The 26,790-nt window shown below is 57.2% G+C and overlaps 2 protein-coding genes across 16 annotated transcripts in view; one reads left to right on the plus strand and one right to left on the minus strand.

Annotated features, from left to right (window-relative positions):
• Positions 1 to 12: 12 nt before the first annotated feature.
• Positions 13 to 10,089, plus strand: YKT6 (YKT6 v-SNARE homolog). Of its 2 annotated transcripts, XM_066353707.1 has the most exons (8): positions 124 to 260; positions 666 to 827; positions 3,778 to 3,860; positions 5,405 to 5,505; positions 6,309 to 6,413; positions 6,677 to 6,742; positions 7,723 to 7,824; positions 8,496 to 10,089. In XM_066353707.1, exons 3-8 carry the CDS (start codon positions 3,791 to 3,793, stop codon positions 8,529 to 8,531), a joined length of 480 nt encoding a protein of 159 aa, XP_066209804.1. In that variant the 5' UTR covers positions 124 to 260; positions 666 to 827; positions 3,778 to 3,790; the 3' UTR covers positions 8,532 to 10,089. The 2 variants fall into 2 exon arrangements, with proteins under 2 accessions (XP_066209803.1, XP_066209804.1); XM_066353706.1 differs by lacking the exon at positions 666 to 827 and having other exon boundaries at positions 13 to 260.
• A 2,016-nt stretch (positions 10,090 to 12,105) lies between these two features.
• The window catches only part of CAMK2B (calcium/calmodulin dependent protein kinase II beta), a 68,330-nt gene continuing 53,645 nt past the window's right edge, over positions 12,106 to 26,790 (minus strand). For 2 of the 14 annotated variants that reach the window (XM_066353692.1, XM_066353689.1), the window contains 11 exons: positions 24,842 to 24,879; positions 24,675 to 24,746; positions 23,502 to 23,546; positions 21,474 to 21,522; positions 19,917 to 20,030; positions 19,604 to 19,684; positions 18,817 to 18,930; positions 14,496 to 14,571; positions 14,289 to 14,383; positions 13,911 to 14,145; positions 12,106 to 13,780 (listed from right to left, as the gene is read on the minus strand). In XM_066353692.1, coding sequence (XP_066209789.1) covers positions 13,913 to 14,145; positions 14,289 to 14,383; positions 14,496 to 14,571; positions 18,817 to 18,930; positions 19,604 to 19,684; positions 19,917 to 20,030; positions 21,474 to 21,522; positions 23,502 to 23,546; positions 24,675 to 24,746; positions 24,842 to 24,879 — 917 coding nt within the window. In that variant the 3' untranslated portion in view covers positions 12,106 to 13,780; positions 13,911 to 13,912. Of the gene's footprint in view, positions 13,781 to 13,910; positions 14,146 to 14,288; positions 14,384 to 14,495; positions 14,572 to 18,816; positions 18,931 to 19,603; positions 19,685 to 19,916; positions 20,031 to 21,473; positions 21,523 to 23,501; positions 23,547 to 24,674; positions 24,747 to 24,841; positions 24,883 to 26,790 lie in introns of all 14 variants that reach the window. The other 12 variants (XM_066353691.1, XM_066353688.1, XM_066353693.1 and 9 more) reach the window with 7 other exon arrangements.

Raw genomic sequence — 26,790 nt, forward strand, 5'->3', positions numbered from 1 at the left:
GGCGGCTGCCCCAGACCGGAACCGGAAGTTGGCCCGAGCCCGCAGGAGGAAGCGGCCTCCGACCCGTCAGCAGCCGGCGGCGTCTCGAGGGGCGGTGGCCGCGCTGCTGGGTGCGAGCGGCTCCGTCGGCCGGGTGGGCGGCCCCGGCGCGGCGCCATGAAGCTGTACAGCCTGAGCGTCCTCTACAAAGGCGATCCCAAGGTGGTGCTGCTGCAGGCCGCCTACGACGTGTCGTCCTTCAGCTTCTTCCAGAGGTCCAGGTGAGCGGGCCCGGCGGGGAGGCCGGGGGTCGCGGAAGCCGGGCCGGGAAGCCCGAGATCGAGGTCGGGGGAGGCTGGCTCTCGGGGAGGGTCGGGGGTGGCGGGGTGGCCTCTGGTGGCCTTTCCCTCGGTCTGCGGACGGTCCCTCTGAGGAATCACCCTTGCACTTGGTAGAGGCCCGTGCCAACCGCTCCTGAGCTCAGTGTTTTTCAAATTTCCGTCCTTTAAAAACTACAAGGAGACTTTGAAAGTGCAGATTGCTCAGGTTCACGCGGTACAGCCGAACTTGTAGGTGGAGACCCCGAAACCTGTGTTGTAAACCAGCCCCTTTCGCTCCGCGATTGCCTGGAGAACCCCGTTGATTCCAACAAGCACTGTGACAGGTGCTGTGACTCTTCATTTTAGGGGTGAAGTCGCTGAGGCCAGCCGGGATGCAAACCCAAATTGTGCGCCTCTTATGTTTGGTTCTCTGCACTAAAGGGTCCTACACTGAAGACTTGGAAGGAAGCAGGGGATTTGTAGGACTTTAAGCTTTTAAACATTTCTGGGGCACTTGATTACAAGCAGGTGGGTATTGGAAGACGGACACTTCCAGCCTGTCCGTGGGAGGGTGAGGTGACCCAGGCACGGAAGGTGAGGAACCCTACAGGAGTGTCTGTGGCCCCGTCTCCAGGCTGGTGCAGTCTGCCAGCTGGACTCTGTTTTCATTGCTTCCATGGAGCGTTTTTTTCTTGATGCGAGTGGCTTGCTAGCAGGATCTAAAACAATTTGTTATTTGGTTGAAACTTCCTGCTGCTTTCGGGTTGGTCATGAAGTGTTTTCTTGATTCTTAGCTTTTCTGTACCATGGGCTCCATTCTCTGCTTTGTGGGCTGCTTTTCTGTGTTTGTGCCAGCCGGGTCTGATTCTTTTTCTTTTTTACTGCTCACAAATACTGAAGATTCTTAAGGGTTTCAGTGTGGGACTGACACCTCACTCACTTGGGGTGCCCACACCTATTTCAGGTGATTGACGCAATTGCAAGACTACAGGGATATGTCCAGTAACAACACATATTCCAGCTGGGCTCTTGTTTTTCTTACAAGGTTTCCTCACATCTTACCCACCTCATGATTACCAGACCCCACGCTTAAAATCTACTAATGGTTTCCCTGCTTTTCTGGCCCTTGGATGCAGCTCTTACAGTGAATGCCATTCTTCTTTGTCTAATTATGGTCCTACTCTAAGCTCTGTCTCTTTGTGGTTTTAGTGTGAGGACTTCTTATTTGGAGACTTTTTCTCTGAGGGATTACAGACATGTGACACTAAACAGAGATACATTCCAAGAAACGTGTTATGAGGCGATTTTGTTGTTATGTGAACATCACAGCACACACACACCTAAATGGTACAGCCTACTTCACACCTGGGCTGTATGCACAGCTCTTGCTCCTGGGCTACAAAGCTGCACAGCATGTTAACTGTACTGAAGACTGTAGGCAACTGTAGCACAACGGTAAGTATTTGTGTAGCTAAACATAGAGGAAGTACAGTAAAAATACAGAATAAAAGATAAAAAATAGTGCACCTGTGTAGGGGACTTCCTATGAATGGGTCCTGCAGGACTGGAAATTGCTCTGGGTGAGTTGGGAGTGAGTGTGAGTGATATGAAGGCCTAAGAACATGACTCACACTACTGTGGACTTTATAACCCTGGACAACTCGGCGACACTAATATCACTTTTTTCCCCCTTCAATAAGAACTTAATCTTAGTTTACTATAACTATAACTTTACAAACTTTTAATTTTTCAAACTTATAACACACTTAGCTTAAAACACAATATGTTGTTTATAGCTGTAGAAAAATATTTTATATCTTTGCTCTAGAAGCTATTTTCTTGTTTTTTAATTTTTAAATATTTTTACCTTTTAAAACTCTTTTGTTTAAACATTCAAGCACACACATTATCTTAGGTCTACACAGGACCAGGCTTGGCAATCTCAGTCTCCCAACTCCACATCCTGTCCCTCTCGAAGGTCTTCAGGGGCAGCAGCACACATGGAGCTGCCTTCTCCTGTGATAACAATGGTTTCTTCTGGACACCATCCCCCCCCCCCCCCCAAGAACCTGTTGAGGCTTTTGAGGCTGTGTCACTCGTTCCTGAAATGTGTTCATAGGGTGTTTCCTTGAGCAGTGGTTCTCAACTTTTCTAATGCTGTGACCCCGCAATACAGTTCCTCATGTTGCGGTGACCCCAAACCAAAAAATAATTTTGGTGGCTACTTCATAACTGTAATTTTGCTACAGTTATGATTCGGAATGTAAATACCTGATATGCATTATGTATTTTCTGATGGCTTTAGGCAACCCCGCTGGGGTCGCGACCCACAGGTTGAGAACCGCTGCCTTGAGTTTGTTTTTTTCATCATAGATTTGCTTGTAAGCAGATAGTACACCACAAACTTTCTTCTCTATTATTGAAAATTTTTGGTGTTGGGGTCCATGTTTTCATACTTTTTAAGGAGCTTATTGCCTGACCAGAGGGTGGTGCAGTGGATAGAGCATTGGACTGGGATGCAGATTTGAAACCCGAGGTTGCCGGTTGGAGCACGGGCTCATCTGACTTGAGCGTAGGGTCGCTGGCTTGAGCATGGGATCACAAACATGACCCCGTGGTCGCTGTCTTGGGCCCAAGGTTGCTGGCTTGAGCAAGGGGTCACTGCTCTGCAGTAGCCCCGGTCAAGGCACATATGAGAAAGCAATCAATGAACTAAGGTGCCGCAATGAAGAACTAATATTTCTCATCTCTCTTCCTTCCTGTCTGTCCCTATCTGTCCCTCTCTCTGTCTCTGTGTCACACACACACACGCACACACACACACACAGTGCTTGTTGAGCTCTGCAAACACATCTGCTAAGCCCTTCACTGTGTGAACTGTCCTGGAAGTTCTTAGGGGACCACTGTCATGGATGCAGTCTGTTGGCCGGATCGACATTGTGTGGCCCTTGACAAGCTCCCTCCCTCTAAGTCGTTGTTCCAGCCACTTTTCATTTCCATGTGCTGGCCAAACTGTTGCCCTCCATTCCTTCCAGAGTGCCCAGAGCTTGTCCCATGGGTTACACAGCCTTCGCATCTGCCAGACAGTTCTTGCCACTTGTTTTCCAGTGAAGTTTATATTTGTCCTGCTTCTTGGAAGTGAGTGGGGCTCTGAGAGCAAGTGGTGTCTGCTTTGCTACTGTGTCTCAAATCATACTCTGACCAAGTTGTTAAATGGATGATAGCCTATAGAAAATGCCCCGTGTCTGGAAGTGGGTCAGTGGGATGAGCTGAGTAGCAAATAGATGTGGTTTGAGTGGTTGTAATGATTTGTGACTCTCTGGATCTGTCCATTTACACAGTGTGTATTATTTGTTTAAGGTTGGGAGGGAAAGGAATGTAACCAAGAAGCAATGCTTCCTTAAGGATAAGCTCAGGTCACTTTTCACATGTTTGGGACAAGATGACGGGAATAGGTAATATGTCTTGTGTTTCTTAGTGTTCAGGAGTTCATGACCTTCACAAGTCAGCTTATTGTGGAGCGTTCAGCAAAAGGCAGCAGAGCTTCTGTCAAAGAACAAGGTAAGAGGACCTGCCACCCACGCGTGTGTGCCGGCCAGGCCACCATGCCTCAGGCAGCCTGTCGCCTCAAGAAGGACAGGGCTGCCCGGACCCAGTCTGCTAGCCTGATATCGCTTCCCTCCTCCTCCTCTCCTATTTGCACAAAATTCTGTACCCACTGTTGGTGACTAGTTGCCTGGATAAAGTCCCCCAAGCTCGGACACACTCACATTAGGGTCTTACTCTCGGAGCCACAAGCAACCGTTCCTCTCTAGAGTATAGGCATCTCAGAAAAGGATTTCCCTCTCGTCCTCTCCAGGTATTACCACATTCTGTGCTCCTTAGATTTTGACAAGGAACCTAAAGACATTATTATTTCTTCTTCATAATGCAGGTTTCATGTAAAAACTGTAAGGCATTCAGTTTAGAGACATCTGTTGTAGAGACAAAGGTCAGGAAGGTGTGAGGGAACTTCAGGCAGAAACAAGGCCTGTTGAGACCGTGGGTCCCGAGCTATGGAGGTGCTGTGTAGGCAGTGTCAGTGACTGTGTTCTGTGGGGGACCCTGTGTGCTTGCGTCCAGCTGTGCAGCTGGATCATGGACATTTATTTGGATTCTCTCAGTCCCCTCGGGCCGTGTCTGCCTTCCCAACTTGGTACTTACAAACGTTCCTCAGATACTGACCCAGGTTCTTTGTGGTGTGTGTGCTCTACCTGCACGTTCAAAGACTTTCTGGGGATGGAAGTTTGGAGTGTGTTGGTGGTGAGCTCCTCTCCGCCTCAATCCTGCAGTTGTTTTTCTCTGCCCATTTCTGATTTCAAGGGCTCACGGCCTCCGTCTCCTCTTTAATTTGATTTTCTTGTTTTGCTTCTGAATCTCCTGGCTGAGGTTCTTACTCATCAGCTGCAGTCCTTTCCAAGTCACAGGAATTAATCCTGTGCGTTGTGAGCAATTGGCAGAAACCCTTGTACAGACCATGCGTGTTGCTGCTTTGATGACGGACAGAAACCCTGAGACCCCTGCTAGCAGTGGCAGTACTTTTCCTGGATGGGCCTTTCTCCTCATTCCCTTCCCCTCCCCAGGGCTGGAGGCCTGACTTGGGACCACTCTTACAGGGTTTAAAGAACGCGGGGCTGTTGTGCTTGCTGTGGGCTTCCTCAGTATGGGAGCCTCTCCCAGACATTGTCAGGCCTGACCCGGGCTCAAGGCTGTGCCTGGAAACGGGCCTGCAGACTCGGGCTTTGCACACCAGGCCTCAGGGCATTTCCTCATCCTAAAGCAGGTGTTGGGCTGCACTGATAGCTGAGCTCCTCTGTGTACTGTCTCGCGTGCATCCCTTCCTGTGTGCACATCCTGCATGCGTCCCGTCCCTTCTGGGTCCCATCCTGTGTGTGTCCTGTTGAGCTGTGCTGCAGAGCAGCCCTCAAGCCTGCCTCTCTCTGGGAATATGGCGGGTCTAGTGGCTTCATTGACCCAAAAGGCAGGAGTCCAGCATGGTGATGCTTTGACTAATAGAGGAGTAAAGAGTCTAAAGCCCTCCTGTCTGTCTCCGTGTGTCTCCTTAGAATACCTCTGCCATGTCTATGTGAGGAACGACAGTCTTGCAGGAGTGGTCATTGCTGACAGTGAGTACCCGTCCCGGGTGGCATTCACCTTGCTGGAGAAGGTGAGTTTGTAGTTTGGCTGGACTGGACTTGGGTGGACTGGGGCCATGGTGGTGACAGTGCCCAAGGCCTGGGGGTGAAGTCGCGTGTCTAGAGTCAGCCCTGTTCAACTTTCTCCTTGCCCTTCCCCAGCTCCCTCTGTGACACTGATAACTGCCTTTGTGTCCAGCCTTGTGCCCCAGGGCCACTGTGGCTGTGTCCTCACCCCGTGTGACTTCCCATTTCCTTCTGAGCCACACCTGACTCCAGCTCTGACCTGCTTCCCCTTTGTCAAGCCATTCCTGGGCACTCAGGGGTCCCCTCCTGACCTGTCCTTCAGTTCCAGTGGCTCTCTTTCCTGGTGTGGGCTCAGCACCTGAGTGTTCTCTTTCTTCACCTGGTGCCAATTACAGACTCCTCGAAGACACTGGCCATGTCTTGTCTCCCAAAGGACTGATAACACTTATAAGCACCTGAAATTTGGTGGTGGCTTAAATCTTAACTTTTTGAAGAATTGGTTGGAAAATTAGAGGGCTAATTTTCTGCAAGGTCATAACCTGATAAAAGTGGAATCTATAGTTAAAATTCTAATACCTTTATCATTCACCAACTAAAGTTCATCTCAAGCTGAGCACAATTTGTTCTGAATGTCCAGAGTACTTGGGAAGGAGGAACTGGAGCCTGGACTTCCCCTTTGCTGTTGTCTGTCTGCCCCTGCCCTCCCCCAGGTGCTTGGGGACCTGAGAGCCTCTTTGGGGCCAAGTCCTGTTGCTGTGGGCGTGGTGGGCACAGGTGAGTGTCACTGAGGAGCTCCTTTGTCTTGCAGGTGCTGGACGATTTCTCCAAGCAGGTTGACAGGATTAAATGGCCCGTTGGATCCCCTGCCACCATCCACTACACAGCCCTGGACGGCTACCTGAGTGCATACCAGGTAGGGTGGCCCAGAGCCGTGTGAGACTTCCTGGCCCTGATAGTGTAGCTCTGTGTCACTTCCTGACAGGCTCGATGTTGATGCCTCTGTGAAAAATGCGGGAACTACAGGGTGACCTGGAACCTGGGCTCCGAAGCAGCTGTCGCTTCTCTGTCGTGTGTTTAGTAGCCCCCAAAAGTGTATCCTGCTCAGTTGGTTTTGAACTTGGTTTCCAGGTGGCCCCTCCAGTCCTGATGTCACTTTTATTTTTGGCTCTTTCCTAGAATCCCCGAGAAGCTGACCCCATGAGTAAAGTGCAGGCAGAACTAGATGAGACCAAGATCATTCTGGTAAGGAAGAAGTCCAGAAATGAGGGCAGACAACTTGCAGACAACTTATCAAGCACGCGGTCATAACCAAAGCGATTTTCTGAGGGTGGTGATTGCCAGCCTCTCCCCGGGCTCAGGCCTCAAAGCCCGACAGGCCACGTCTGTCCTTCCTCTATGAATGGCACCTGCTGTACGAGGGGCCTGGCTGGTAGCCAGCTTGGCCCTTGTTCCGGTCCTGGCTCCCTGGGAAGTCCCTGGGTTGGGACAGTTATTTCTGTGGTCTGCCTCCCCAGCCCTGATGTCCTCTTTACCTCTCAGAGCTGGGTGGGCACCTCCCTGTGGACTCAGGGTTGTCAGGAACCCCACATTTTCATTGGAAGTATCCTGGTTTGTAATTGCTACTTCAGCTTTTAACTCTGAGCTGCCTTTAGCACCTGAGTAGTTTCTTTTTTCACATCAATTTTGGTCCTTGTTGCCTCTGCCTCTAACTGGTCCCATTGCTTCCCTCCACCTCCAATCTGTCCACCTGACCATAGCCACTGAACTGTCACTCTTCTGCTAAAGTCCTTCAGCAGCTCTCAAGTCAGCTGTGGACACCTTGCAGGCTCCCTGACACGCGCCCTCCCAGGCACATCCCCACGCTCAGGCCTCCGAAGTAGCGGGAGGTTCCTCCAGGTCCTTTCTGAATGTCACTGCCTTGTCACTACTTGTTTCTGTTCCTCCCTGACTCATGTGTGAGCTGTCCTGATCTTTATGTCCCTGCTCAGTGTACACCTCACTAACAGCAGTGCAGAATTTGGGAAACACTTTTAGGCCAGTTAGAACCTTGGGCCCAAAGGAAGTTCACTAGATCCTGTTACAAATCCAAGTCAGACCTGTGTCTGGGTGCTCATGTGCGGGGTTGGGGGCCCAGGGTAAGTGCTTCCCCTGAGGGCGCTTGGCTAGGGTTCCTGGCCGCTGTGTGAGCAGAGCACAGCGTCACTTCTGTCTCCTCTGTGCAGCACAACACCATGGAGTCCTTGTTAGAACGAGGCGAGAAGATAGATGACCTGGTGTCCAAATCTGAAGTGCTGGGAATTCACTCTAAAGCCTTCTACAAAACGGTGGGTATGGCCGGCTGCCTCTGGGCCCTTGCAGTGCACAGGAGCATCATACCCTTGTCTCTGGGGTGCTGTGCAAGCATCAGTGATCAGGGGCCTGTGTGCCACCACCTGGCTCCCTGTGGGAGGGCAGAACCAGAGGTGGGTTCTGGTTCTGACCCTGGGTTCACCCTCATCTGTCTGCTGAATGGTGGGGCTCTGAGCCGACCCTCTCATGTATCCTTGCACAGATATCTCTCACTGAACAGTGGGGTCTGAGCTTACCTGTGCGTATACTTGGCTTTTGTGTGCCTTGGAGGGAGCTGGCCTGTGGAGCTGGGGTGTCTGAACAGGAAGTGAGAGAGGAGGTCACAGCGACCCAGGAACCAAGTAGGAATCACTCTGTTGTCTGAAGAAACACCAGGGCCAGGCGGCCTTGGGGGACAGAGTGGGCAAGGGAAGTCCTCGGCCAGCCAATGTCCATGCCTGTTCTTGTGTCAGTAGCCTTCCTGGTGGCAGGAACGCTGAGGAGGAAATGGTCTTGGCTGTGAGCTGCTTCTCGATAGCTTCCCAGGAGACGGCGAGGGTGGAAAATTTCCAGTTCTTGTTCCAGTCAGCTCTCTGGTTCCTGGGGCTCCCACACTATGTGTACCCACATCCTCAGTGCCTCCTTGCACTCTCTTTTCTCTTTCTAGGCCCGGAAACAAAACTCGTGCTGTGCAGTCATGTGACCACAGCCCACAAAGCCCCCTCGCTGCAAAGTCCCGGTCATTCACATCAGAACCGCAGCTCCTGGAGAAGCGGCGTGGTCGTGTCAGGATGAATGTGGACACTCCTCATTCACTTTGGAGCGCCTGGGAGGAGCTGAGGGCTAGTGGAAGGGATCTGGGCTGGGGAGTGTTCAAATTCATGTGTCTAGTAATTTTTGAGAAGATAATTTGAGTTCCCCAGAGGTGTATTTTTGGGCCAAATGAAACCATAAACACTCCATGACTCCTGTTGATGCGGAAGGGCTCATTTCTAATCCTGGGACAGCCCCTGGGGTCAGAGCCAGCTCTGTGTTGATCCTCAGCAGCCTTGGGTTTCACTTGTACATTAATGATGTTAACTTTTCAGTAAGGGGGGACCCTGATCCACAGGGCTGAAGAGGAGCAGAGCGCACACTTGATTCTCCTAGGAAGGCCCCCCATAGCCACTAGGAGTAGGTCGAGCAGGGCACCTGCCAGTGTGTCAGGGCCAAGGTTGTGATGAGACAATCACTGGGCTTCACAAATCCTGAAATGCATTTTGCATTTCTGTGAGGTTGACCTCCATGGAGTTCCACACTGATGCCTTGGAGGTGTTTGGAGGGGGCAGTTCACCTGCCCTGTCGTGCGGTTTTGCGGTTTGGCCTTGAACATCTGGATCACAGGCATGCGCCTCTGGCAACAAGGCTATCTACACAACCACCTGGGGCCTGTGTGTCATAGCAAGTGGACTTTTCCATGGGCACCAAGAGTAGGTGACAGCTGACCCAAGGACTCTCAACATCCCACTGACCGACCGACTCCTAGCAGCTGGAGGATGGGCCCAGGGTAAGTGCCCAGGCCAATAGCCCAGGCCATGGCCCAGGAGGCTCCGGCCCTCCCGTCGGCCTGCCTGGCTGCTCAGGTCACACTGCTCTGTTCCACACTGCCTCCTCTTGCTCTGTTGTGCCGCCTGGGGACAAAATACACCCTTGGGGCTTCCCCCACAGAAGCCCCGCTGGGGTGGCATCGACCAGTGTGGTCTCATCAGCGGGTCCTTCCCTCCCCATGCTGGTTCTTGCCAAACCCAAAGGTCCCACCCACCCAACAGGAAGTGCCAGTAGCCCTGAAATCTGGCCTCAGCCAGAACATGGGATCTGTGTGGCTTCCAAGAACCCTGTCCCTCACAGGTCTACCCACTGCTGCCCTTTCCTCTGGGCTCTGCTGGACTACCCCTAATGTGACCTGCCTGCCCAGTGATTTTCCTCCTGCTAGATGTGCCCCAGAAGGCACAGACCCAGCCTGCTCACTGGTGCCTGAGATGGCTGTGACCCCGCTTAGGAAGGTCTGGTCATGGATGATGGGGAGGAACTGGGGAGTGGGTGGATTGGTGGAGAAGTAGAAGGTGTGGGTCTGGCTCAGGCCCTGTGCCAGCATGTCCCCTGATACTGTCATTCTAATGATAAGTCATCTGGCTAAGTGTGTACTTTAATAACTGCTGCCTAACTTTTCTCTTTTGTTCAAGAGGTTCCTATCTGGATAAAGTTGTCTTGAAATTTCAAAATGGTTGTGTTTTATTTGAGCTGAAGGAGGCCTTTCCTCAGGGAGTTCTCTCCTTTGTGCTGTGACTGCTGTGCAGCTGGGGGGACTGGTTGGGGGGGTGCAGGGAGGTGACATCTGCACCAACTGAAGGCCCAGGCTGTAATATTTCTCCCAGAGACCTAGCGGGAACTAGGTGAGGGAGCAGGCTGAGCTCTGAGGTTTGTGGGGGGTCCTTGTAGGCTGGGTAGTCTGGCCCAAGTTAAGGAATGACCTCAATAGCTGGTCAGAAGTTTGTGAAGACTTGGCAGCTGGCCCAGGATCCTGCTTTCAGCTTACTGTGACCATTACAGTCACAAGCAGCCCTGGGCTCTGGTGGGACTGAGTATGCTGGCATTTTCTGCTGAGGCCCTGGGAGCTCTGCCCAAAGTAGGTGCTATTTAGGAGGGATGAAGGCCCTCACTGACCTCCCTCTTCCATAGTGCTGGGTCCTGCCTAAAGGCCTACCCCACACGCACCAGGATAAGACCTCCCATCTCAGGCTCAGTTTCCCAGGGAGGTCTGGCCCAGGAAGGCTCCTCTGATTACAGCTGATAGGCTTGAGTCGAGGAGATACTGTGCCACGACACTACACTCTCGCACTCTGTCCTACATTCTCCCAGGCCAGCTCAGCTCTCCCAAGGGGCTGCCAGGTGCAGCCCGCCCTCCCACCCACCCACCTGAGAACACCTGCCAGGTGCAGCCCAGGCACTGAGCTGCTGCTATGGAGGGCCTCTAGGCCTGTGTTAGGTGTCTGCCACCAGGGGCTGAAGCTGGAGGAGGTGGCCTGTCCTGTCTTAGTGGACAGGACCGAGAGGGCCCGAGGTGCTCCTGGGGTACCTGTATTATCAGTCTCTTGCACCCACAGGGTGGACATATCTGCCATCTCGGATGGTTTTGAGGCCCATGTTTCTGTCCCAAGAAAGCATGTGGCATAAGGTACAGACAGGCAGCAGCGAGGCCTAGGGTCAGGGATGAAGAGGAGGCTTCCCATCTCCACGTGAGGGTGTGTCTGAAAGGGAGGAGGGCCAACAGGCCTTCAGGTAGGCCTGAGTGTGCAACCATGTGATCAAATTGCCTTAGGGCCAGGTGGTCAGTCAAGTCATGTAGCCATGTGGTCAGTGGTAACAGCTGGCACAGGCAGAGGATGGGCATTCCTGAGGGAAGTCCTGGCAGGTTTTGTGTCCCCATGCTGTAGGGATACAGCTGGGTGATGTATCCCTCCTGAGGGACAGGTCAGAGGCACAGACGGTGGGGAAGAGCCCAAAGACAGGAAAGGCCTGGAGGTGTCCCGGAAAACCACTCTTGCTGGGGCCGCTGCAGGTGGTGGCCTGCTGGGGAGCGCCTAGCCCTGCCACCCCGGTTCTCGTACCCTCCCTCTCTCAGTTCGGGCATCTCAGGCTCTGTACCTGACAGTCCTCTGTCCCCAGATCTCTGCCATGGGCTCCTGTTGTTTGCACTTCCTTGAGAAGCCTGTCCTGGTCCCCATGATCATCACCTGCCATTTCTTCTTTGCATCCCAGCAGCCACCACTGTGCTGCGTTTGACGTTGGTGTCTGACACCTATGCAGGTCTGCGTGCTGTCTGCACAACTCAGCATGGTGGCTCATGTGAGCAGGCCGGTGGCCATGGACACCACATGTCCCAAGGCTCTGGGCCTGCTGGTGAGCAAAACACACAGGTGGAATGGGTGGGTGGTGGAGTGACTCAGCAGGACACTGGAGCCTGGTCCTGGGCTCCTCCTACTAACAACTGCCCTCCAGCCTTACTTCAGAGGCCACTGGGGTGATTCAAGAGGTTTGGGAAATTGAGGGGAAAGCTATTGGAGTTGTGGCCTATGGCTGCACAGAGGGACCCCTGGGTGGACTGTCCACCCCCAACAGGCTCAGGAAGGTCTGGACTCAGCCTCTCAGCCAGGGCCAGCTGGGGGCCCCCCAGGGAGGGGGCTGGGCTTGGGGGTGGCAGGGTCCCAGCATAAAGTACCCTGCTGAACGTGAAGCAATTGGTCTTGTTTTTCTTTTATTTGCAGTTTTCCGAGACAAAACAAAATAATTTTTTGTACACTTACAAGGCTCAGAAAGAAAAGACAATGAAACTCAGCAAAAAGAGAGAAAAGGGAAGCCGGCCAGCACCGCGGCAGCCGACCCTCTGCAGGGCGGGCCGGCGAGACCACACCACGGACATCTAGCTAGAAGAGCGGGTGTGGCTTGCTTGTTGGGGTCATGCAAAAGAACGATCCCCCAGAAAAAAAATCCTCAAATTAACCCAGACAGGCAGCTCCGTGGAGATAATGGGGGAGTGGGAGAGGTGGGAGGCGGTCCCAGGAGGTGAGGGTGGCCAGGCCACACGCTGTCTGTGGCGAGCCCTGCCGCTCGATGCCTGTGCCCAGGGAGCCTGGCAGATGTTTACCCTGTGTCCATGGGTACAGCTGTGGACAAGCAGGTGAGTGTCCACTTGGAGTGTCTGACGATAGTCCTTGGAGATCAGGTCTTGTGTCCTGTTCCCCCCTCCATGCCCCTCCCTTGGCTTCATTTGTGGGGGAAGATAAAAGAAAATCTTTGCTGAAAACGTGAGTTGAAGGGGGACGGGTGTTGGGGTAGGAGGGTCCCATACCTGTGACAAGTCCTCGTCAGACTCATCCCCTACCCCTGGCTGCTCTCTGAAGCCATCCGACCAAGTTGGCCACCGCTGAGGTGAGCCCAGCCACTTCCACCCCACCTTCTCCTGACCTCAGGGTTCCCTCACACTGCAGCCTGGGGAGGTTGTCAGCACCCCCACCCGCCCTCCCAAAGTACTGCCAGGGGCCTTGACCCTGCTGTGGTCTGAGGCCTGGGGAGCCACCTGCCCCTCTGACCCTTCCTTCCTGCATCAGGACCAAGTCCTGCACCCTGGGCCCTTGAGCCCTGCCCCTCTGTGTTGGGGGAAAGGCCCCATGAACAGGAGGGAGGCCAGCCCAGGGGTCCCCTCCCGACAGGGCTGCTCCCAAGGTTGTCCTCACAGCTGCTCTGTAGCTGGGCCAGAGTCTGAAGCTATGGTGTGCCTGTTTGCACCTCCCACCCCTGGGAGCCTTGGGCCGATGAGGACTTCTCACATGGCTGGTCCTCCTGGGGTGGGAGCTGGCCAGGCTTCTGCACTGCCATCCATGTTGGGCACCAGGGCCCGCAGGGGAGGAGCCCAAGCCCGCCTTCTGGGGGAGGGGAGGGAGGAAGGGAAAAGAAACAGAGGGAACAGCTGTGATCAGGCCCATGGCCCCCTACAGCTCCCCCAGACGACACCTGATACTACCCACCACAAGCAGGGCGGAGGGGTGGGCACCATCAAACAAACCAGGTTAGGGCAACAGGTCCTTCCTGTGGACAAGTTCACCTCCATCGGTCTGGAGGCCAGGAGTGGACATACACGTGGAGCTTGGGTGAGGAGTGACCAGTAGGTTCGAAGCCCCACAAATGGCAGTCATTTTTACAGCTTTTTCCTTTGTTTAGTTTTTTTCCCCATTTCATACATCTATTTTGTATGTGTGTGGTTGTTGCTGTCATCTTGTTTTTAAAAAGAAATCACATCTGGTCTTGGTTTTCTGCAGACACAGGCACCAGGGGAGGAAGAGGCAGACACAAACATGCGACAGGCAGGCCGTGCGCCGGAGGGCGGCTGGGCGCCAAACACGATCCGTCGGGGCTCTGAAACGGCGGGGCAGCGGTTCAGCTCCCGCGCGCGTGCGCCCTCGGTGTGCGGGCTGCGTGGTGGGTGGCCCGGCCCGCCGCGGCCCCGCCCCCCGCCCCCACTGGCTCGCCTCGGCGCGGAGCTCACCTTCACTGCAGCGGGGCCACGGGCGCGCCTGAGCAGTGGAAGTGCACGTTCTGCCACTTGCCGTCGCGGCGGTGCCACACGCGGGTCTCCTCGGACTGGCTGGTGCGGGGCCGGCCCTGGCCGTCGATGTACTGCGTGAGGCGGATGTAGGCGATGCAGGCTGCGTCCTCCCCGATGACGTGCACGTGCGGGTTCAGGATGGTCGTGTGGATGGGCTTGCTGTTTTTGGCGAGCACTGGGGGAGGGGTTCAGTGTTTCAGCGGCTCCGCACCCCTACACCGCACCACCACCTCCTGGGCCAGGCTGTGGGCACGAAGTGGGTGGGCTTCCCTGGGCTCCCATGCGCTCCCCACACCACACACCCACACCCTTACTCACAGTTCTCGAAGTAGAACCTGTGGAAGTCCATCCCTTCAACCAGGTTGCCCAAAGCTTCAGGCTCGAACGAAGTCAGGCCTGGGTCGCAGATTTTCCTGGGGGGCAGACCCAGGTGAGGAGGGGCCCCGTTGAACCCACCCAGGGCCTCCAGCCCTCTCTCCACAGACCAGCCAGGCTGCCCAAGGACCCGCACAGGCCCCGACTCACGCGTAGGCCTCGAAGTCGCCGTTGTTGACGGCCTCGATGAGCTGTTCTGTGATCTTGATGATCTCCTGCTTCCGTGCTGCAAGGAGACGGGCCCAGTGACCCACGACCCCACGCAGTCCCCACCCGCCTCTCCTCTCCAGGGGGACTCCGAGGTCCCACACCCAAAATGTCCAGCTCAGACCGTTCCCTCTAAGGCAACCATGCTTGCACATTTCCAAGTCCAACATGCTTCTACTTTGTCATAAATAAAATGTCTCTGAATGACAGAAAATTCCATCCATGGTACAAAATGTCTGGAAAATGCATCAAGGGGTAACAGGACCGCCAGAACCCAATGTGAGGCCCCAGTCCCTCTGGCAGCCCCCTGGGCCCTCTCTGCACCAATGATGCTGTGTGACCTGCCTTCCTGGCTCCAGCCTGCTTGGGCTTCGCACACAAGCTCTGTCCTAAATCCAAAAGCTCCTCCTGGGGGCTATGAAGCGTGGGCTTGCACAGCAGGGAAGGGCTGAGGGCTCCGGTGAAGCCTCTGCCCCAAGGCTAGGAGCAGGGCTGTGGAGTCCAGGCAAAGTGGAGAGCCTCATTCCTTCTCTCCCCAGGAGCCAGAAGACCAGGTGTTGGCTTCTGCCGCTTCCCATCTCTCCACATGCTTGCAGTCCTGGCCCCAAGTGCCAGCCAATGGTACAACCTCTCCATTCTGTACCCTCCACGCCATCCTCTGTGCTCCTGCCTCTGGTCCTAGTCAGACCTGGTGGTTGCCTAGGGCCCCTATGTCTCTAAATACAATTTATTTTTGTTCAGAACTTTTTAAACACATAGAACAAGCAGAGAGGATAATTCAACCCATGCCCTGCAGACTCAAATCTGAACATTATCTTATTTATTGTAGACACTTTTAAGAGAAATAAAACCTTACATATGTAGTTTCAGGTGTCCATGTTTCCTCAATCTAGTTCCTCAGTCACTGTCCTCAGAAGAGTACTGCACCACTTCCATGCAGACACAGACCTGCCCACATGCACATGCATGCACCCACAAAGCGTACACACATGTGCACACAGGAACACACACGCCATGGCGATCTCTTAAAGTAACGACATGCCGGAGATAAACGCAGACCCAGGAAGTGGCCTAAAAAAACAAGATCCCAGGACCCCCCCCCCCGGGCCGAGGCAGCCCCCGCCGTGCCTGTGCACACCATGGGCTCTCCGCATGGCTGCCATGTTTGATGGGCGTCTGCAGGTCTCCACTCCAGCTGCCAGGAAGGGCTCATGTGTGCACTGATCTGTGGGCTCAATGCCCTGAGCACTTAGCATTTGGAAGTGTGTGCCCACGGCCCATGCTGGCCGCTCGTTCACCCTCCCACCAGTACCAGGCTGTCCTGGGGCTCCTGCTGCAGCGTACCCACAGCGGAGGGGGACTGAGTCCACAGCAGAAGACTCTGTGTGCTGCGTGTGAGCCCAGGCGTGCAGTGACACCTGAGGGGTTGGGTACATGTGTGTGTGTGTGTCTGCACAAGCCTACAAACATGCATGGGCTCCCCTGTCCTGAAAACCCTCTCTGGATTACTGAACTGCTGCTACTATCCTGTTTTCCTGTACTGCCAAACTTGTGTCTGGACCGGGGCAGGGTTTGGGCTCTGCAGAAACCCACTTGCCAAGTTGGCCCTGGAGGCTGGCTTCTAGGGGGGTGGCTGCGGGCTCCCGCTCCCAGGCCACAGGCCCACCTGCAGAGCTCTGTCCTGACCGTCCCCTGAGCGCTGAGCGGAGCTGTCTGATACTTCAGGATTGCATCTCTCCACCCTCTGCCTGAGCATCCCTCTCTCCTCTGGTACCTCATCCACTCCCCTCCTGGCTCACCTGTTGCCTTTTTGAAGGTGGTTTCAAGCTTCAGACTTCCCTCTCCTCTGACTGCAGCCCCCATCCCCCCCTCAGACCCTGACCGGCAAGGCCTGGCCACCTCCTTGCCACAGCCACCAGCCCCTGCCTGTCCTGTTCAGGGTGCCCCTTGCCCAGTACCAAGTCCAGCCCCTGCTCAGGAGCCCCACCTCCTACCCGACCCTGTTGTCTCCCTTCTCAGATGTCGGGAGCTGCCCCCACCACTCAAAGCCTTCAGCTATCGGCCGTGTTGCTGGAGCCAGTGGCCTTTTTTCTGCTCTGTTTCCAGGGTACTTTGATTTTAGTCACCTTAGACTGAAAGTGAACTCAATCTTCCACTTCAGAACAAAATATTGAGTGTTTTAAAATGAATTGTAAAGTCAGTGTAAAGAGAAAGCATTAAGTAAGCAGAAGGACATTTCTAAGCTCACAATACAAAATCTCTAAAGCCTCAAGCCTGGGGGACAGCAGCAGCCCCACCCCACAGCCATCCCAGCCTGGGAGGGGCCGACACGCCTGACTGCACACACTCCTGTCTCCAGTGGGTGAATCAGAGCCCCACGTGGGGAGGCCTGGCCATTGGCAAAGGGTTCTGGGGAACCCGGTGACTCCTTGCTGGCACCAAGCCCCAGCCCTTGGTGTTTGTCAGGGCACCAGGGGCCCTCCAGGCACCCAGGCAGACAGCTGCACAGGATCAGGCTGGATTGTGTGTAATCCCCGATTATGGAGAACGCGGCCCCAGGCCAGTGAGCAGCGACCCCATTACACACAGAAACAGCTGGCTGGGACAAGTGTGAGGAAGGAGGGGCCCATGGCCCACCCCAGGAAGACCCCCAGTGCCTGGGCCCCAGTGCTGGACAGGCAGACCCTGGTCCCCAAGTTAGAGAGGGAGCACCCGGGTCTGACACACACAGCTCAAGCCCACTGAGAGCAGATCTCAGCCCCAGACAGTCCCTTCCCCCGGCCTACTCTACCTCCTTCTGTCCCCCGGAGACCCTGACACTCAAGTTGCTGGGATGCCAAGAACTTGGGTGAGACACGTCCAGGAATAAAGACTCCGGTCCCTGAGGGACCCTGGCTGGGGCAGCCCCTGCCCTCAGCACACCAATGCCCTACACCCACAGGCCAGGGCATGTCTGCTGGCTCCAGACCTTGTCCTCTCTATTTAATCCTGCCCACGGCTCCTCTGTGGCCCCCATCTCCCTTACTCAAGCTCAGCGCAGACCCCTAAGAGGGCAGAGCTGTGCTGCGGCAATCACACAGGCCTAGTCCTCAGAGCCCCCCACCGAGGCTGCTGCGCTGACCCCGAAGGGGGAGCCACAGCCCTGGGCTGGTCCATGCAGGTGGCTCCCTTGGGAGCACCCCTCCAGGTCTCCACTCCTCAGGCCAGGGCCAAGGGTCAGGGAGATGGGACATGGAACTTCTGAAGTCAGATAAGGTGTTGTACAAGTGGGGTTCCGACCACCCCACCAGAGTCCCATGTGCCCACCACAGCATCACCCACTCCCATCACCAGCCAGACTCCAGGGTCGCCCCTATAGCTCGCCTCCAACCCCCTCAGCCACACTGGGCATCTCCCTGGCCCTTGACCCTCGGGCCAACACACAGCGCTCTTGGCAGGTCCTTGGTCCCCCAGAGGACACTCCTGCCCTCCCTCCTGGCCACCAGGGTGAATTCATGGGCTCTTAGCCTGCAGGCCACAGACCACCCCCCCAGCCCTCCCACGGCTCCCCTCTGCCCTGCCACACCCCCCCTCCACCCGCCTGGCCTGCAAGGGGTGGGCAGCGGTCAGAACTCACCCAGCCACTCCCCTGCCATGCCCGGCCCCGGGCCCAGCAGCCTCTCCTCTGAGAGCCTGGAGTCTCCCTGGAGGTGGGGGTGGCTGCGGCCCTGGGGTGTCATCCATCCCTGTAAGTGATACTGGCAGGCAGTCGGCAGACGGCTGGAGCAGTTGGGCTCCTCCCTGCCTGGGGGGGGGAGCCCACAAAGCCTCTGCTGCCGCCCCCTTCCGGCCCCTCCCAGCTGATGCCAGACCTTCCCTCTAGAGTGCACCCCCCATCTCGAGCGCTGGCATCCAGAGCTGCTCCTCCACCCTCAACCTCTCAGCCAGACAGACCCAGACTCCACCCCAGCAGTGCCCTCACTGGCCGGCCCTTCTAACTTCCGCGTACTCCGCCATCCACAGAGAACCCGCAAATCATGGGAGGGTTGGCCCTGTTCACCCCAAACCCATTCTCAGGTTCTTTTCTGACACACAGGTGTTCACACCCCATGTCTTTAACACAAATCCATGTCTGGAGGCCAAAAGCTCCTCATGTGGAATCCCTGTGCCCCTTTCCGTCACCCCCAGCCGTCCCCTCCGCAGAGTGGGGGCAGTGCAGGGCAGCAGGGCTCCGGACTCCCGGAGAGCCTCAGATGACAGCAGGGCCACCCAAGGTGTTACTTACACAGGGCAGGTAGGGGACCTGGGAGAGCTGGAGACGGGCAGGGTGGGGGGCCCTGGGCTTCTGGGGTCCCCGAGCCCCTCCTCACCGTGTGCAGGATGTCAGAGACCCTGGGGGCTGGGTGGAACAGAACAGACATGAACACGAGGGAGGTGGTGGTGGGGTGGGTGGATGCGGAAAACTTAGGGGCTGTGCAGAGGGGGTGTGCAGAGGGGGTCCTGAGGGGACTTGGAGAGACAAATGGAGTTATGGGGGATGGAAGGGATCACAGAGGAAATGGGGAGACACTGGGAGTCATGGTGGAGGGAGAGGCTCACAGGGAGGTGACGTGGGACATGTGGGGGCAGAGGGGGGTCTGGGGTATGGGAACCTGCTTTGAGCAGAGGGTGCGGCCAAGGAGACAGGGAGTGTGACAGGCCCTGGGTAAGCGTGTGACAGAGGGTGGGAAGGTGAAGGACACACAGAGGACCCACTGGTCCTCAGGCCCTTTTTGCTCCTTTAAGCCCACAGGCCTGTGGGTGGACAGGGCTTTCTGAAATAGCTCCTGGCCATGGTCTCCCTAAGCCCTGGCTGGGTGCTCAGGGTATGGGGCCATGTGAAGTTGGTGTGACAGCAGAGGTCACACCAGATAGCCTGAGGGAGTCAGGGAAGACAGGCCAATGACCTGGGAGGCTGCTTGGGGCTGGGGGCTGGACAGCAGTGTGCATGTAATGGGGGGGGGGGGGAGTTGGGTTATAGCGTTAGCTGCACTTGGCCGTGCATGGCAGGGACAGGAAGCCACACTACTTACATGGGGAGGGCAGGGGGCCCTCGGCTTCTGGGGTCCCCGAGCCCCTCCTGCCAGAGCTCAGGATGTCAGAGATCCTGGGGGCTGGGCAGATGGGGGTAGACATATGAGGAGGAGACAGAGGCCACTGTCTCCCGCCCCTCAGCCTGTCTCAGAAGCAAGCAGCCCCCTGAGACTGGAGTGAGACCTGAAACAGTGGGAACAGCCCACCTGGGGGGCATGGCTCAGCTTCACCCTTGGCTCCCAAGGGTCCCCTCAGAGAGATGCCACAGGCCCTTCAAAGAGACCCCACAGCAGGAGAGGCCCAGCTACTTACATGGGGCAGGCAGGGGGCTAATGGGAGCCGGAGATGGGCAGGGCAGGGGGCCCTCGGATTCCGGGGTCCCCGAGCCTCTCCTCACTGAGCTCAGGATGTCAGGGACCCTGGGGGCTGAGTGGACAGACAAGACATGAACAGGAGGCAGGCGGGAGGAGTGCAGAAGAGAAGGGGACAGGAGAAAGATGAGGAGGACCCCCTAGACCTGTGACAAGCTCTTGGCTGCTCCAAGACCACACGGCAGCATCACCCCTGCACCTGCCCAAGGCTGTGCGATCACAGCAGGTGCGTGAGGATGACTCGGGACCTCGTGGGGGGGAGGGCTCTGCCTGCTGCGCCCCTCCGCACACACCCCGCCGTGCGCTGGGTGCCGCCCTGCCTCCCAGGCCAGTCAGGCGTCCCCCACCCTCTTGGCTAGACTGGCATTGGGGTCAGTTCTGGGAAGAAGCTAGCCAAGCTGGTCCTCTTCCCTAGCCTCCTGCAGACCCAGGTCTAAGGCCCCCTTGAGGCCAGGGCGAGGCAGGGCCACGAGGATGGGGTGGCGGCCTCCACAGTGGTGGCTCCAGCCTGCTTCAGTCTGTCTGGGGAAACCACACAGGTGTCCAGTCGCCCTGGTCAAAGCCTGTGCTCACCTTCCTTCTGCAGTGTGGAATGGGCCTGGCTTTTTTTTTTTTTTTTTTGAGAGAGAGAGAGTCAGAGAGAGGAATAGACAGGGACAGACAGACAGGAACGTAGAGATGAGAAGCATCAATCATTAGTTTTTCATTGCACGTTGCAACACCTTAGTCATTCATTGATTGCTTTCTCATACGTGCCTTGACCGTGGGCCTTCAGCAGACCGAGTAACCCCTTGCTCGAGCCAGTGACCTTGGGCCCAAGCTGGTGAGTTTTGCTCAAATCAGATGAGCCTGCGCTCAAGCTGGCAACCTCGGGGTCTCGAACCTGGGTCCTCTGCATCCCAGTTTGATGCTCTATCCACTGTGCCACCACCTGGTCAGGCGGGCCTGGCTTTTGTCCCCCAAACTGCAGAGTGGCTGGCCATGGTGCTCTGGGCAGTCCAGAGGGAGCTGGTGTGTGATAGAGTCTGGAAACCCACATGGGGATGGCAGCCTGGGCTGGGGATGTAGGCACCAGACCCTTGCCTGCCCACATCAAGGCCATAGAAATGCCTAGAACCCAGGAAAGGCCCCTGACTGCTCCGTCCACTCAACTGTCAGCCAGCCATGACTTTAAGGAACTTTTAGAGAAGAAATTGAATAAATTCAACCATGAACTCATTTCTCCCGTGGGAACTGGGCACCTCGCCCATGGGCAAATGTAGGGACCAATGTGGAGGGTGAAGGGAGGTGGCTTCCTCACTGGTCAGGGAGCCCAGGCCCGGCAGGTGCTACGTGGACACCTGCACAAACTGCAAGGCCCTGGCACCCTGGCTCAGCCATAATCATGGCTGCTCATCATGGTCAGCCCCAGGGCCACGTCCGAGTCCCAGACCCTCACAGGGAACCCCACCCACCCATGCCCCTCACCTGCACCCCTGCCAGGGGGTACACACAGTACCTTTTGTGTCCTCATCCTCTATGGTGGTGTGGGTGCTGTCAGACGACTCCTGGGGAGACAGAGGAAGGCCGCCAGTCAGAACATGGCTGCCCCGGACTGTCCCACAGGACCTGTCAGGGGGCTTCGTAAGTGGCCTTGTAGGACCCCAGTCCCCAAGACCCACAGGCAGTGGGACCTTCACGTGGCCCCAGGGTGCAGGTGCCCCTACAACCAACAAGTGTGCTCAGATGATTTCTTTTTTTTTTCTTTTTTCCGAAGCTGGAAACGGGGAGAGACAGACTCCTGCATGCGCCCGACCGGGATCCACCCGACACGCCCACCAGGGGCGACGCTCTGCCCCTCCGGGGCATCGCTCTGCCGCGACCAGAGCCACTCTAGCACCTGGGGCAGAGGCCAAGGAGCCAACCCCAGCGCCCGGGGCCATCTTTGCTCCAATGGAGCCTTGGCTGCGGGAGGGGAAGAGAGAGACAGAGAGGAAGAAGAGGGGGAGGGGTGGAGAAGCAGATGGGCACTTCTCCTGTGTGCCCTGGCCGGGAATGGAACCCGGGTCCCCCGCACGCCAGGCCGACGCTCTACTGCTGAGCCAACTGGCCAGGGCCTCAGATGATTTTCTTTATGAAAGTCCAAGGCTACCCGTGAAGCAGAAAGGCACCCACAGGTGGGTGGGAAGCCTCCAGTGGATCTCCGAAATCAGGCATAGAGTGGCTGTACCTACACCTCCTTCCCAGAAAGACCACTTGCCCCTCCCTGGCCTGCACTGTCCAGCCAGGCCTGTCCCCACCTCTCCAGTGGCCTTGGAAAGCCAGACGCACCCAGCACTACTACCCCACTCAGGCTTGCTGCCCTTCAGATGAAAAAGCAGATGTCATCCACCTGTCACCGAGCTCCCAGGGAACCTGCCTGCTCCTCAGAAGGAATACCTTAATAGGTCCCCCAGGGACACCCACTGGGCTGGATAGGACACATTGCTCTAGGCCAGCGGTTCTCAACCTGTGGGTCGCGACCCTGGCGGGGGTCGAACGACCGAAACATAGGGGTCGCCTAAAGCCATCGGAAAATACATATTTATTATACAATACATTTTTAAATAAAATACATATTTCCGATGGCTTCAGGCGACCCCTGTGTTTTGGTCGTTCGACCCCTGCCGGGGTCGCGACCCACAGGTTGAGAACCGCTGCTCTAGGCCCTGGGCCAGGAAAGGCGTCTGTAGGCTGTAAGATCAGGGCTCACACCGCAGCCACAGGAAGCTGTCTAGAGGCACTTGAACCCCAGACACAGGATCCAGGGAACACCATCCCTGGTCGCCACGCAGGGCAGATGTCTAGGCCCTTTGTAGCATCTTGTGTCTGGGACAGCCGAGAGGCAGTGGCCACAATCCTCTGGACCCAGCCCATGGCTACAGCGTGGAGGCCCTCTGAGGAGCTCATGGTTAAGGGGGAGTCTGGCTGCAGGCTTGGGTTTGGGTGGAGGGTGCTGGTCCTAGAAACAGCTAGGCTACCTGCCCATCCCTCCCACCACCCCAGAGGGCCAACCCTTCCCTGGCGCTGGAGAGATGCCAGTGGGATGGGAGCAGATGCAGAGCAGAGAGGAGGTGCAGGGGAGAGGTCAGCTCAGCAGGCACGCTGGGCAGCAGAGGGGAGCATGGGCGGGGTCACGGGTCTGTGCTGCCCCCCCGCCCCGGCCCTACACTCAGTGGCTTCTGGCTGTGCTGGTTCTGGTCTCTGCCAGGGCAGAATGGACAGGGCCGACAGTAGCCAGGAGGGTCCTGCTCTGAATACCAGGCAGCCCTGATCCCTGTGTCCCCAGTGGGCTGGGTGCAACCATGTCTCCAAGGCAGTAAGTACCTAGGGCCTCTCCAAAAGGAGCAGCCCCTGGACTCACAGCGCCCTGCCCTGCCTGGCCTTGGGAGGGGTGGCGGGACACCTGCTCCCACACTGTCAGTGTCCAGACCTTCCCCGGGGCCGAGGGTCTGCCTCCTGCCCCACCCCCCCAGAAGCTTCAAGGAGGGTGAGGGCAGTGCAGTACCTTGATCCCATCCACAGGGTTATGAATGACGGTGGTTTGAGGCTCCTATAGAAGAAGGAAGCACAGAGGAAGGAAGGAGGGAGGTGAGAAGAGGGACAGCGGGTGCCCAGCAGAGCCTGGGGGAGGAGGGACAGGCAGCGGAATGGAGGGGTTGCCCGGCGGGAGCAGCTGGGAGAGGGCCCTGGGACCGGCCAGCTGGAGAGGACAGGTCATGGGGGGTGCAGAGCTTTGCCCAGGGTGTGGGTGAGAAGCTGCAGTGGGGTCCAGGCTGCGGAGGGGCTGGCGTGAGGGCCCAGGCTGGACAATGGCAAGGGGATGAAGAGGCAAATGGGATGGATGGGTCCACAATGGGGCTGGCTGCGAGGTCGCACACGGGACCCCCAGGCCTGGGCCCAGACCGTCCCCACACGCACTGGACGGTCATTTGGGCAGTCAGGCTGGCTCCCAGACATGGGGCCAGGGCTTGGGAATCATTGAGAACCTGTAGACCAGCAAACCCCAACCTCCACCAGAGCCACAACCCTGACCACCAGCTGTGAGGTTCCTCTGGACAGGACACCCCCAGGTGAGGCCCATGTCCACCTACCCTCGCCAGCAGGGCCCTCCCTCCGGGCAGCCACAGGCCTCACAGCCACACCGATGTGTCCCGTGGCCGCTGTGGGACCGCAGAATGTAACTTTGATGGGAAGCCAGCAATGGGTCTCTGCCTCCCTCCAGATCCCTGGGGGGCTCAGAAGCTAAGACCAGCCCACCCCGTTCCTGAAGAGACAGTGAAGCCTCATCTCCCAGACAGTAGGTCTGTGCAGCACTTGAGGGGACTGGGCAAGAGTCCCCGCTGTCACTGTCTCCCTTGCAGAAGCTGGCCCTGGGCCCTGGGCTCTGAGCCTGCTGAAGGCCAACACCTTGGGCCTCACTGGTCTCTCCTGAAGGCCTCGCACCACTGACCCAGCAGGTCAGCCTGTCCCCTGCTGCTGAGAGGGGTTCTCAGCTTAGCCTTGAGAGCCTCAATGGGCTTGGCCCTCAGCCCACACCCAAGAGGCAGCGGGCGGTGGAGGACCAAGTGTCATCATCAGAGACGGGCTGGGAGCTGGACCCCACCATCACTGCAGGTCTCCTGACAGGCGGCCACCACAAGGCCGGGGTGCAGCAGGGCTAGGAAGTGGGGCTCAGTACCAGGGCAGCCGGAGGAAGCGTCCCCTTGGGGCTGGTGGCGGCGGCACTGTTCTTGGTGCTATTCGTCTGGGGCTGCAGGGGGGAGACAGAGAGGAGCATTAGGGGGAGAAGGAGGGCCACCCCCTTCCTTGGGTCTGCTCTAGCAGGAACTGGGGACAGGGCCTCACCTTGACTCCATCTGCTTTCTTGTTGAGCATACTCTTGGCTGCTGCATTGGGAGGAAACAGGAATTGTGAGGGAGGGGCCGCCCCACTGCAACTCCTCCCCCGGCATGCAAGGCACCAGGATCCGCAGGAATGAGTGAGAATGTGGCCAGGTCCTGAGGCAGGGGTGGCTGTCCTGGGGAAGGACCTGAAGGGAAAGCCTTGTCCCTGGGACTGGCCCTTCTCCTGAGGGACACCGAGATTTCTCCTCCCACTGGGAACCCTTGGCTTCCGGGTGGCAGGCAGGCTCTGTGAGAAGGAAGGCGGGCATCCCCCAGATGAGAACACAGGACGGGTACCAGGTTGGGTGGTGGGCATCCCTTGTAACTCCCGCGTTCTTGGAAGGGGCGGGTGAGCTGCAGCTGGTTATTCACAGGGTGGGGCTTGTCCCAACCCTAAGTGCCAGCCTGCCCTGGGCCTCCTGGCCCCCTCCCTCGGAGGACAAGACCCAGAGCTCTACCCCCAGAGCCAGAGCCAGAGCCAGAGCCCCGAGGGGTAGCCTGCCTCTCCCTTTGGGGCTACTCGGCCTTGCTCTGGCAGCTGGCTAGGGCTACGCTGGCCTCTTGACCCACCCACTCCGGATCTTAGGCTCCGAGTGGGGCCAGCAGAATGACACACTTGGGGGAAGGTCAAAGGGCCACCTGTATCTCGAGCTGCCACCAACCCTCCGACGCCCAGGCTCAGCAGACGGTCAGGGCAGCCTGGCCTGCCTCCCTCTGTACGTGCCCACCTGTCACACCCCCATGTCCCTATGTCCCCAGCATCTGCACCCTCCAAAGAGGGTTCATTTTAATTACAGAACTGCAAAAAAAAAAGGGAAGTCAACTTACCTTACAAAAAGCAAAGGTGAGGAGGGGAGGAGAGGGTGTGAGGAGGGAGAGAGAAAACAAGGCTGTGTCAGCTCAGGCGGAAAGCAAACCTGTGTCTGGCCCACCCTGCCCACCGCCAGACAAGCAGTGCCCAGCACGGCGGGCGGTGCAGATCAGAGAAGCAGCAGAGGGTCCCTCGCCTTGGGCCCCGGGCCAGCCCTGAAGTGGGGTCTGCCTGCTCACAGGGACAAGGTGGCCACAGAGGGCCTGGGCCAGACCCCTGCCCCTGCCCCTGTCCTGGCCAGCACAGCGAACGACGTGTACTTAGAGCCAGAGAGGTGTGAGCCAGAGAGGTGTGGGGATCTCTGCTGGCAGCATTAGCCTGGACCCCCAAGACCTCCTGAGGCAGAAACTTGGGATGGGATGGGCATCTGCTCAGCAAGGCCTCCAAGGGGCCCTGATGCTGCTCAGTTTGGGAAGCAGGGTCAAGACCCCTGGTGCAGTGACCAGGCCAGGGCCAGGGCCATTGGACTGCCTACTGACTACTGTCCCCTGGGGCTCTGTGTGGGGACATAAGCGGCTGCACCAGGTCAGAGGCCCGGCAGGGCCACGCAAGTGGCCACACAGAACACGGTTTCCTGCCTCCCCCAGGGACCTGGCAATTCTCTCAGAAGCTTCCCTCTTGGGATCCACAGGGCAGAGTTTAACCAGCAGCCTGACTCTCATCCGGTCCCCTCCCTACCAAACCCGTGTGAGAAGCGCGGCAGGGTCCCAGCGAGGGAAGACCACAAGCTGTCGCTTTCCCTGCCCCACCAGACCCCCCAAGGGCAAGGCCTGGGTAGCCAGACTCAGGACCCTGACACCCTGGGAACCCTGCCCTCAGGCATCCAAGCACCAGGAATTCCTGGGGCCACATGAGAACCTCCCCGGGTGGCAGCTAAAATCTGCCTCCCTGTCACTCAGGACAGAGGGAGAGGACGGCCCTGTAGACACCAGCTCAGGGCTCCGGGCCACCGGCCTTGTTCCTGAGAGCCCCGAAGAGCACAGCCCTCACCGCCCTGCTCACCTGGCCTCTGCTCCTGTCCCCAGCTCTAGGGACAGGGA

Source organism: Saccopteryx leptura, chromosome 12, assembly GCF_036850995.1.
Source record: "Saccopteryx leptura isolate mSacLep1 chromosome 12, mSacLep1_pri_phased_curated, whole genome shotgun sequence".
NCBI lineage: Eukaryota > Metazoa > Chordata > Mammalia > Chiroptera > Emballonuridae > Saccopteryx > Saccopteryx leptura.